General features: G+C 37.7%; 1 protein-coding gene across 36 annotated transcripts in view; it reads left to right on the top strand.

Annotated features, from left to right (window-relative positions):
- Positions 1-13,073, top strand: part of LOC107998112 (phosphatase and actin regulator 4) — a 314,594-nt gene that overhangs the window by 119,000 nt on the left and 182,521 nt on the right. For all 36 annotated transcript variants that reach the window (XM_028666825.2, XM_062072725.1, XM_062072740.1 and 33 more), the window contains one exon: positions 1,283-1,633. In XM_028666825.2, coding sequence (XP_028522626.2) covers positions 1,283-1,633 — 351 coding nt within the window. The remainder of the gene's footprint in view (positions 1-1,282; positions 1,634-13,073) is intronic.

Below are 13,073 nucleotides of genomic sequence, written 5' to 3' on the forward strand. Positions count from 1 at the left end.
TCGAAATTTTTTAATCGATTTTAAAATTCGATCTTACCGTGAGATGATAATGGTACGGTCGTTCTTACCGACAGGAGTGATAAGATAAATAATCAGGATTAAAGTGTTGAACAGAAAAAAGATATATAATTTTTGGGAAGATGATATATGCTTCCATTAATATGTAAAGATGGTTCCATTGCGATCGCGTAGAATTTAACTTGCAAATTAAATTACGCGAATCGATCCAATATATTTCACGTATCGATTCATGTGAAATTTAACGTTTCAAAATTTCCTCGTTCTATGTTTATCGTATTTATTTATTTGTTCAGTATATAATAGAATTAAAGCTTCGTTAATAATAGGGTGTAAAATGGAAGTACAATTAGTCAATTGTTTCATAAATAACGATACAAGTCGTTAAAAGCGTGTCTCTCGTTCAATTGATTAATAGATCCTCGCCACCCGTCGTTGCAATGCTCGTCGAACGTGTTTTCTGTCGGATAAGTTGAAACAGATATTGATTTTCTTCAACAGCTTTCAACATTATTCATATTTCCTCCTCTTTGGAAAGCATTCTGAATTCGAAACACTGTGCGCGAATTGAATAGACCGAAATCTCTAATTAATTACCATCCCCGAATAGGAATTGTTCGCGATAAAATTAGCATGTCAGGACCAGAAGCTTTTATACGACTAAACGTCGCTAACTTAGACTAGATACGTTAATGAATTATCGATTATCCATATCGATCATCCTGTTTACACATATATCCCGTGATCGGGGATGCGAAAAATGACTCTTTTTTTTTCGGAATACTTATTGACCAAATTTCAAGATCGTGTAATAATTTTCAAATATGATCGACTATCAAAATTTCAACGATAAAAATAAAAAAAACTCGAAAGAATTCCACACCCACCTAATGAACATTCCACCTAAAATTCCTCCCATCGATCATCCCTCTACGTACAACCGTTGTATCACTCTCGCTCCATCAATCCTTCACCACTATCCTCGTCCAAAAGCAAACAGCAAAGCGGCCCCATCTCCCCCAAAAGCGACACAACCCAAATAATTGAACTCTCTCTCTCTCTCTCTTTCTCTCCCCATCCTTCTTCCCCCTCCTCCTTCCTCTCCAAATCGGATATAACCGTCTACACTCACTCTAACCCCGACCACCCTCCGAAATCCATCCGCGTGGACTAGCAGACGCATCCGTAGAACTGTTCCAGACACCCAAGCCCGTGTTCATTAATATTCCACCTAACTGTTCAACTGTTCGTTGCTCGTTTCCAGAGACGGGTGGCGACTCGCCGGACAGCCAGAAGCCGCCGACGCCGCAACAAACGCCCCAGCAGCAGCAGCAGCAGCAACAGCACCAGCACCAGCAGCAGCAGCAGCAGCAACAAGCGAACATTGGGGGGATCGGCGGTGGCGGGGGTGGCGGCACCCCTGCAGCAACACCCACATCGGCCGTGGGCACTGTGCAGCAATCCCAACAATCCCAGCAAGTAGCATCGGCCACGCCGACCCCCACGACTGCCAATCCGCATTCTACAGGACCGCCCAGCAATCAACCCTCGCCTCATCCCTCGCCCCTTTATCCGGGGATACCGCAGCCTGGCCAGCCCAACGGCAACACGCAAGGTAAGATGCTAATTTCGATATCATCGGATGGGGTGGAGTAGGTACTTCGAGTATCGGGAAAGGGACGGTTCGATTTGAGGATAAGGATAAGGAAGATGACGTTGGATTTTTCTTCTTTTTTCTTTTTCTTTTTCTTTTTTTTTTTTTAGTTGACTTAAGACGTTTAAAATTAAGACGCGCGGGAGAGGAGATGCGAGGAGAAGGGTTCGATTTAGGGATAGGGATGTGGAGTTAGATTAGGTTTGAATTCCTCAAAAACTTGCCTAAGTCGTAAAATATATTCGCGAATCTTAGGATCCTCTGAACAATCATTGATAATGATGCGTTTGAACGTCAATTTTATGTTAATTCAATAAGAGTATTAAAGAAATTGAAGCGGATACTAAAAAGAAAGAAAAATTAATAAATATTTAATAATATAAAAATGAATACGTAATTTTCGCCAATCAAAATTCTATTTTCCAATTTCGCCTAGCATCGCTTTTCGAATCGATGATGTAAATTCTCACAATTGTATTCCACAAACGTTTATTTTCCATAGATACTCGGCACACGCGTTTCACCAACAAATATTCGCGCATTAGTCGGCGGACATTGGCAAACGTTTGATGAATACCAAGCTTTACCACCCGATGATCGATACCCGTGTTTGATGTTTGGTTTGACGAGAGGTTTGATTGGCTGTAGCAGGTTCGTGATGGTTTTATGAGCTGAGTTGCAGTTGATGATGTTCGGGCGTGGTGTGTGAGGGAGGAGGGAGTTAGAAGGGGTTGTTTAGGAGGAGAATTCGCTTGAGAATTGGACGGACAGGTTGTTAAAGAGATGTGTTTAATTTAGGCGTAGTTCGAATATGTTTAATTCAACAAGTGACGAATAAGGAATAAGTGAATATATATATACATATTTTCATTATACGACAAAATATATAATTTGCGAATATTACGAAAAATATTCTCCCTTGAGCGATTTCACGTCGAAATTAAAATTTTCTTAACGAGGGGACGCAACAAGGGTGATTGCAAAAGAGACGAGGGAAAATTATAGTCTCGTCCCCATAGTATATAACACGCACAATGGATCGAGCGCAAGCGTTGACCTAATTACCGAGAGAATCGCGTGCTAGAGGCTACATTAATGGACATACCAAGTACGATGGTATGTCCCGCTGCATGACGACCACTTAAATATCTAATGGTATCTTCGTCTCGTATATCCGAATCATGCGATAATTGCCTACGGTTAAATGATTCTCGTTTAATCAATGACGAACGTCTTACGAGTTTCTGCAAAGGGAATGCATATATTCCGCGATTTAAAATTTCTAAGTGGAAAGAGAAACGTATCGAACGTTCCTACAAGATTTTGCTCGAAAAGGCCGAGTTCATATTTCCGAGTAATCTTACTAAGCTGGATTTTCACAGCGCTCGTTATTTCAACTTAACATAGACTCATTCTCCAGATTTAAAATCCAATTCCACTTTCAGAAACTTAACTTTGCCTCTTCGACAATTTTTTTTTAAAATACGTTTACACAAATTATATATATTGCGTTTTATATATATATATATCGTTCATTTGAAAGAATCCACTTCTATGATCAACCTTCAGAATTTAATTTTCTTTTTCAACACGTTTATTATATTTATTCGGAAAAAGAAGAAAGAATATTTAACCCGTATCGAGTTAAAAATCTTTCCAAAAAGGATACACGAAATTCTAAATTTCATTCCAACAAGAATCGAAACGGTTTCCACGAACGACACTCGATCTTCGACATCCCTCGTATCGAGTTCGCAAATCCGCCGGCTCAAGGAACGATCCCCGATCTTCCACCCCTTTCTCGTGCCCCATATCTGATCATCGTCCAAACAATCCTATCCTGTTTCCTTTGTGGTCTAAAGAGAAACCTCGTAAAACCTCGTTTATCGTACGAAGTAATACGATCTCGTACGATTCCTCCCAATTTTCCACTTCCCTCCATTTCTCCCCCTCCCCTTCTTTCCAAAATTTCTCCGCGTTTCTCTTTTGTCGACGCGCAACCTGTTGCGATTCGTGAATTTATTCGACGCGGTTCACCGCGCCTCGAAGTCCTTTCATCTCTCCACGCTCGTTCCCGAGAAAATCGTTCCCGAGGACGACGGATCAGGAGTGGGCCAATTTGCATACGGATCGACGCGACGCGACAATTTGGTTAGTTAGCTTGCTGCGTGTTATTCTCGTGTTCCGGGTGAAACGATATTCACAATGATATTCTTTAATGTCGCGGAAAAGCTCGGATTTTCTCTTTGAGAATCCGCGCGCCTCTGGCTTCCCGAATCTTTTTTCTCCCGGAGTTTTTTTTCTTTTATTCTTTGCGGTTACTTCGTTTGACGAACTTTGCGGTTGCGTACACTAAATCTTCAAAAGTTGGAGATTCTCTGCTTTTTTCTTCTTTTTGCTCTCTTTCGAGTTTGTCCATTTTACCTTTGTCCTTTGTCCAGGTTTTTCTTTCACGGAATACTTAACGCACATCTGGTATTAATCTTCGTAGATTGTCAGATTTCTCTCATCGTTCGAAAATTTCCATTCGATCGAATCTTCATTTCGTAACGTCGTACACGCGAATTTAATAAAATCCATCATTGAACGGATGGATTATAAATTATATCGTTCCAAAGTAGAAAGTACAAAGATAAATATCTTTCGACGATCCATTCCTTCCATCGAAAAGAGTATAGGAAAAAACTAAAGTGAAGCGTAAAGAGTAAAAGATATTCCTCCTCGAGTAAAAAAATTTCCCCGGCAAACCCTCATTAAAATACTCCCCTCTGAAATTTGACAAAAATCTGCGGCATCGATCCACCGCTTCGAGGAGACGTCCCTGTCTCAGGCTCTTTTTCGTATCCGCTTCCTAAACACGGAAAAGACGAAGAAGCAACCGCCCGAGGGATGGAGGAGTAAGAAGGATGAGAGGGAAGAAGAAGAAGAAGAAGAAGAAAGGAAGAAGAGGGGGATGAATTAAGCGGTCGTGATGGAGGGTGTGGGGCGGAAAAGGGTGCAAACAGAGGATAAAACGTGGTACAGACTGCCAGAGGGGGGAGGGGAGGCTGGGTTACCGTATGCTCCTCGTCTGTCTCGTGGCGGAAGAGAACCATGGAAGGCAACGACGATCGATACGCTTCTCTGCGTACATCGCGAGCTGAACAGCCTACCCTCCTCTCTGTTTATTTTTATCTTCTCTCCCTGTTTTTCTTTTTTTCTATATCTCTCTCTCTCTCTCTTTCCTCCCTCTGCTTCCTCCTTTTCCTCGTGCGTTCGCTAGGGAAACGTACATTCAGAGAGAATCGAAAAAATGCAACTGAAACGCGACCTCGTTAGATAGATAGATACGGCTCTCTCGCTCTGTAAGATGAGATTTTTAGAACCGTGCGAATCCGCTTGGAGAATCTCCGAGCGAATCTTGAGCTGAGACGAGGAGTTCTCAGCGAGGAGGAATCTGCAGAATTTTTTTTATCTTATATCGTTTGTTTGAAATTTATTTTTTTTTTGTTTGCAGAATTTTTAGAGAAATGAATGGATTGGAGGTGGTCTTAATTCTTTTTTAAAATAGCTATTTATTTATAGAAATATGCCCGCATTTCTTTATAGCATTCATTACGTTTGAATCGATGCGCCAGAGTAAATTTCAAAATAGCCAATTGTTTTAATCTCTTGAACTTGTTACTTGTTGGTCAAAAATCAAGACGGTTGTGTAAAATCCATCCAACCATGGATCCAACTCAATCTCCCAAGATCCTCTCGATTTAAGTAAGAAAATCTTACTGACAAATGGAAAGAATCGAGCGAAACGTGACACAAAGTCGTTCACAAAGGATTCTCTTAAAGTCGAAAGAATCTTCCTTCCTATCTACCCCTCCTTTTCCTCGATGAATCGGGCTTGGTACAAGGGAGATTTTGGAAAGTATCAGGGTCACAGTTAACGAGACTCCGCGTGCAGGCATTGTGCACTCGATGGGTCTTTGGGTTAAAGAGATGGGTTCGAAGGGGGTTCGTGATGAGAGTGGGGGTGACATTCCGCTTACCGTTCCAGGCACTGGAACGTTTATCGCGTCGTTTAGGGGTGGTTGTTTGAAGAAGATGTTTTGTTGTTCCGTGCAATTGAGCGTTTGTTTTCCTGGATAAAGGGATTCGAGGACGGCAAATCTCGGGGAGGATCGAAGATGAATTATTTCGAAATGGGGAAACCACAGTACCTTAATTAATTTGTCCGTTTGTTTTCGTTTTATTCCAATTCCGAATTTTTTTATCTTTGTAAGATTATATTATTATTATTTATAAATTTAATAAAAGATTTGCTTAAGCTTATTGAAGTTTATTTATCGAAATTAGTAAAGGAAAGCAAGTAATGTTTTTTCGAAGGATTATCCCCTTTTGTTTGCGTTTTCTTTTTAATTAACGTTCCCGACGATGGATGGTGAACGTATTATTAGAGCGTGGAATTGAAAGACAAATATGGAGGAAACTTTTGTTGACGTAATTTTCATTGAAACTCGGCCGAACGATTACGAAAATTCCTAATGCTCCGAGTTATTATTAATATCAATCTTGCATTCAATTATCTTCCGTTCTTCAATCCGAGATCTATCTAAAAAGAATCTACGATCTTTTAATTTCATCACACGTAATATAACCTAAGATATATCACTTGTACATTCTCGAAGTTGCTCAACCTATTTAATGAATCAAAAAAGTTCATCGTCTCTGATCCACATTCGCAACAATTTCCACTCGAAAATCCTATTCGAATCGAGCAAAAAACTTATCCTTTTTCATCTCTCGATCTTCTTTAAAACTTCTTCACAGATCTCCGAGGCGAATTTTATCAACACGCCGGAGCGTAACATTTTCCACCCTTCCTCCCAAGATCCGTGAAATTCAACGCGATCGAAAGGTCGAGCTCGTCGCCTCGGCTTGCATATTTCAACGCTCGTTGTTTCCTCTCGGCGCGTACGTACGCTCGTCCCAAGAGTGGTGGAGGTGGACGAAGGGGTGCACCGTGGAAGAGGCGGTCGGTCGATATCGACGCCGGCACCCCCTCTAAAACCTTAGCATCGCCGTGCTCGATGTCGGATCGTCGACCGGATTCGAGAAATTCGTTTGATCGGTGGCGCGTCGACCCTATCCCGCGACACGTGAATAATTAAAATAATTAGCCCAGAGAGGTTACCTTTCGTTGCCGCTAACCCCCACCCATTCATCCTTGGGGGTAACTGAACCTGAAATACACAAAATAGCGTTATGGGTGCGCCTGTACCAAGCGTTTATCGATACCCGTCTTTTCTTTCGCTTTCTTTCGGCTGCTCGCTCGAACGAGGGGCTGTTCAACCCTCTCTCAACCGCTCGCAGCTGTCTCGAAAGGAACGGGTGATTAACGAGTAGTGCAATTTCGCGCTGCTCGCGTGTTTCCATCCTTGGCTCGGATGGATGCTGGTGTTGTTTTGAATAGTGGCCAGGATTTTTGGAAAATTGGATCGTTGGAGAGGACGTGTATCTGAAAGTTGTTGAATTTGAATTAATATTTGTAAAAGCTCGTTCACCTTTTGTAGGAGATGATTAAAGATTTTTGGCAAAGTATTGCGATATAAGGAGTGATGAATTGTACGAATTGTGTAGTAAAAAAAATTGTTAATTAAAGTGGAGAAATAATAAATTATGAACAACTCGCTCGGATATTTATGCCAAGAGATACAAAATATTGAAAGTGTAATCTCTGTTTAATTAATCCATTCCCTTAATCACGTTCACGCAAATTTAATTTCACATAAAAATTCGTATTCCAATTACGAGATACGAATACAGTCGCGAGAGTTAAAAGTTTCGTTCAATGCTTTTTGAATTAATATTTCTTCCCGTGGTATAATAATATTTAATACCATGTAATAAAGGTAGAAATTTTAACGAGCAGAGGCAGTCGAAAATTCTCAGTTCACGTTCGAAGAAAAGTTGAATATCCACTTTTGATATTAAGTCCGCGAATCCAGTTGAAAAAAAAACGCCCAAGTTGCCTCGATCCTCCTACGAGTTACCTGTTCCCCTGTTACCAGACGCGATATCAATTATCCTGCCAACCACGTAAAACCGTGGCCTAAAATATTTTTCACTTCAATTTTCAACGTGTGGAACGACTCGTTGGAATGGGGTCGATATTCCAACACTCGTCGATAAAAATATATATATCGTATGCCAGACATTTCGTATCTTTCCTTGATAGAATCCAAAGGGATGAAAATACAACACGATAAATTAATATTTTATTTTACGGGATGGGAAATGTAGTAAATTTTGATTTTATCCTCTTCGTGTTATCATTTTTATAAATTGATAAATATTGGAAAATTTATATACAGTTGATAATTTTTCAAAGTTTCTTAAGTTATCGATACTTGTTTAAAATAATTCTCAAGTTTGGTGCGAGTTGAAAGAAGAATTTTTTCAATTTTCAAAGTCTAACAAAATATCTAATTATCTAAATTTTTATGAAAAATGAAACAATTTATTTCATTCTGAAAATTAAACTCAGCTACTTTTTTTTCTTTAAAGCGTTACATTCTACGTTTTTATAAGATAACACGTACATTCGTCTCTAAAATCCGTCTCGTTGATAATGAACGCAATTCAGCGAAGTTTGGACGGATTAAGTTGACTCAGCGATCTCTCCTTACGGCCATGACCTACGGTAAATTTCAGCAGATTTTCCTTGCTTCCTCGTTGAATTCCAGTTCCCCGTGGTGTCGCGACGCATTCATTTTAATGGAGTAATTCCGTGGGATGAGACGTGGTCAGTGTCGCCACACTGAATTGTCGTTTCTGATGCCACGTTCCCCCATTGTCCCTCTACGATCGACCGCACGTGCATCTCGTCAGGGGTGCATCGGACACGAAAGTGTTGAATTTCAGGGGTTAGAATACGATCGAGCAATTCCATTAGAATTGCTGGATTCAGATTAAATTTCTAGATTTGATTTATCTTTGCCTCTGCTTTGATTGTTATTTCATCGTTATTGAACCTCGTTTGATATTCGGTTGTGTTACTCCTCGATCGATCATTTTACTACAATTGAACTGTAAAAGATCCTCATTGAAAATTGGGGAATTTCTTTAATGCTCGTTAAAAATTCTAATAATAAATTTTATCGATTATTTAATAATAATCCCTGGTTGAAAATTGAAGAAAGTTTGAATTTCTGAAAGACATGGATATAAAAATCTACGAATAATTGTGAATTACCTCTATTTAAATAATCAATAGTTTCAATATGTTATAATATTAAATTGTGAAAAATTCCTAAAATTTAGAATTCTAAAAAAAAATTTCTAATTTCTTTTTTTCCTCTCGAAAGTATTGACTAACGATTCTTTTAAAACAACGAAATCGAACTCCGAACCACAAGTAGTACAACATCGATCCCGTTGTCTCTCGATTTACAGAACCACTTCATTCCAGAGTGGATATCTGTGAATATGGCTGCGGAGATCGACAAGCACCATCGTTCGCGGTTCGTTCGATCTTTATCTTCGAATTGGAACGAGCAAAAAAAAAAGGAGAATATATATATATATATACATATATAAAAGAGAAAAAGAGAATAAAAAGATAAAATTGTCAGTGCGTTCAGAACAGAATCCAGGTTATCAGTCTGCCGTTACAATACCGTTACTTCGCTAAATTAACGCCACAGAAAATAAACGAATGTAACTGCGATCGAAACAGTACAGCTCTTTGTCGTCTTGTATTTGTTTCAAGAAGGAAAAAAATAAAAAAATTTTCTCGATCTAAAATTGAGAATTTAATCACTCTCTTTGTGCGTATACAAAAGAACATTTTTTTTTTTTTAAATGAAATTGTATTGAAATTTTGAATTTTTATAATCACGTTGAATTAATAGATAGAAACACGCGTGTGATAATCGACAATTTTTTGAAAATTTTAGGTATGCAGAAAATATAGAAGAGGTATTTTATTTATTTTCACGAACCGATTCGCGGAATTGAAAATTGGAATATTTTAACCACTCGTGCATATTTTTATATCGTGTTTCAATATCGATTTTTACGTTAAATATATCGTGCTCCAATTTTTGTTAACTTTGATTTATTAATATTTAATAAAAATGTTTGTTCTTTACCCTGTTATTAGCATTTCTCTTCTATAAAGAAGGATAAGAGAGATTCTGAGTTGAAATGTTTTTTCTTTTTTTTTTTTTTTTCTATATTTAAGATACTTTTAAACATTTCTACATGTTTATGAATTATTCACAGCGATACTTGTACAGTATACTCTATATCTGTTAGAGGGAACTACTACGCAAAAGAATAGTTGTAACTCGTCCTTTGGATTATTAAACAGGGGGAAAACTCGTGACCGGCACGTTAAGTGTTGAGCAAACGTCAAATGAACTCCATTTTCGCGGAAATATATTTTCCTTGTAGAACTTCGTTTCATTATAAATACAATTATCTTACTCCGCAAAATCTACATTCAGTGTTTACTAGGAGTGTTTACAAGAATTAATCTCATTCAAGCATTTTGTTGTTCCGTCGCTTTTTCAAAAAAAAAAAAAAAAAGAAAACTCGCATTATTATTTATTATAATTTTTATCAACTATATTCATATTCGTTTAACCTTGAACTTATTCGAGCTATTTTTAGATTATTACCAGGAGGAGTTTTATACCACAAGAAGTAATTTCACATTTATTATACTTCAACATTTTTATTAACTGTCTGTAATAATCTTTAAACTTATGCATTTCCGAGGCATTGTTGGGAGAAAGAGTTTTACGTCGCAAAAAAAGATTTATACTTGCGCGTATTTCAATCCATTTTTATTAACCCATTTGTGATAATCCTTTCGAGAACTTCTAAAATTCATAGTCCATATTCTATTATATTTCATCATCCCTTTCTCGATCCTCCTCAGTCTCATGCCACTTAATCGCATTCTCGCCATTTTCCCCGACGAAAGTCGACCGCCATTACTCGACGAAACCGCCACGATCTCGAGATTCGTCTCGCTTCGGATCGTGGCTCAAGTGCATTTCTAGATGACCAAAGCGGAATCGATTCCAAGTTCCAACGGTTGTTCGCCCGAAGGAAGTGAAACTTTGCCACCCCGTGGCAACATGACGAGATCCCCTTGGATCTCCACCAGATCCTCGTCTCGATTGCATATGCGATATGTCTCAGGAAATATCCTATAAGATGCTCGTTCTCTCGAAATCGAATTAACGCGAAAGAAAATTTTGGTTCGTAAAGTCAAGTGATTTGTTAATGATAACGATAATGACGAGTTGAATTAATAACAAGAAAAAGGAGTTTTTTTTGATGTTTAGAGAGAGATTGGTATTGGAATACGTCTGATCATAGATAAACTTATTCTCCTTTTTTTTATTTTAATTCCATTTCAAAATATCTTAGCTATTATAATTTTGAAAATTAGAATCTCTTCGAATTTGCTTTTCCATTTTGATCAATGATGCGATTGAAACACGAAATTTGCAAATTCATCAGACAGAAAACGTATTACGTTGCAAGCACATAAATCAATCTTCTTAATGCTGTACTCTTGTCTTTTATATCATAACTTGCTCTTTACAAACTGACTTTTGACAAATCCTTGAACAAACTCTTGAACCTTACAACTTCTGTTTGCTACTTCCAAGAATCTAATAAAATTTTTTCAATTCCTTTTATCTTCGAGAATTATAATCTCAAAAAATTGTAAAAGACAAATAAAACTCGATACTATATAATTTACAACGAACTTTTTCCACAAATATTTCCCCAAGCTTCTAAGACACTTTCGAAACAAAGTATCCTTTTTAAAAAAAATCGATTTCTCTCGAGAAATTCTTCAACGAGGAAAATAAACAAATTATCAAATTACTAATTTCAATATTATTCTAACTGTCTCGATAAATCCTTTTCATCGAGCTCGTGACAGAAATTAAAATATTACAGAATAAAAATAGAATAAAAATCATCTGTTGGAAGCAATATTCTTTGAAAATTCCAATGCCAATCGTAACACACTCGTAATTCAATCTCATTATCGCAATTGCGGCAACGTCTCACCGCTTCGTATCGCGTATCACGTTCCAAATGGAATTAACGTGCAAGCAAAGCCTACCCCTGTAGGCTTCTCATTCGTGCGAGCCAGCGAGTATTCGACGAATGAATTAAAAATCTCTGGTTTATGGTTCTCCAGCATCGTAGAACCGTAAATATTCTTCCATCGACAGCCGGGGAAAGTGCTCGTCAGACTAGGGACTCTGAATGAAAGATGAGGGGATCGCGCCATTCACATCGCAAACTTAGATCTTTCTCTTCTAAACACGCGACCCCTTTCGAGGTTTCTTGATTAAATATATATATATAATGGAGTGTCTCCAGACATCTCGTTCTTCGATTTATTTGTTTATCCCTCGAATAAAATTTGTTGAAATTCCTCTTCGAATTGTTTCTCACAATAAAAATCTGAATTTATTTATAAATTATTAATAATAAAGGTTTTTACTTTCTTAAATTTCTCCTGGAACTCTTTCTCGGATCAAAATCTGAATTTATTTAACGGAGAAAGTTTTATGAGTAAAAGTTTTTTCGAAGTTTGAAAATTGGAAATGTGATGATATAAGGAAGTGAGTGTACGATTCAATGAATTTTTATTTGTATTTTGTTTTGAGAAAACGGTGCAGCTGCCCTCTCCAATATCTAATTTTTAATTGGTAACGTTGGAATAACGGTTTTCACGAGCCTCTCGACAACTCGGTGAAAAAGAAATCTCGGAATAATCCGGGAAAATGTTCAATTACTGTAAAATTTTCACGAAGTGAAGTGGCACCGATTTCTCAATAAGATGTAAAAATATTATTTCTTTTTCCTTCTCTTTGTTGGAGGACTATTTTCTTCTTTTTATCTTGTTCCGTTTTATTGAATTAACAAACAGAAAATTCAATTAGAGATGTTCCAATGTAATCAGATAAGAAGGATATTACGTATATTTACAATCAGCTCGTCGATACTTGTTATCGACATATAAATAATGTTTGAGCCTGTCCAAGACGAAAAGGAAGCTCGACAACCGCCCCAACTGCTAAAATTTCATGCACGTATCATTTTCTCTCTTAATCTCTCCTAAAACCTGCTACTCTTGCGGTTTGGACGTTCATCCATCATGCAAAAGAAGCTCCAAAACCACGTCTTAAATCCCGAGAGTTCCTCGTTACTCCCTCCATTAATGTCACAAACCTGTCACTAGCGAGCACTAAATATGATTACAAATTTTCCCTTCCTCGTAATTCGAATCTTTATTTATCCAAGCTCAAAAATACAAGTATGTATTTTCACATACAAGATGTTAAAATTAAAAATTTATATTGATTTATTACGTTATATGAAAGAC

Source organism: Apis cerana, linkage group LG3, assembly GCF_029169275.1.
Source record: "Apis cerana isolate GH-2021 linkage group LG3, AcerK_1.0, whole genome shotgun sequence".
Taxonomy (NCBI): domain Eukaryota; kingdom Metazoa; phylum Arthropoda; class Insecta; order Hymenoptera; family Apidae; genus Apis; species Apis cerana.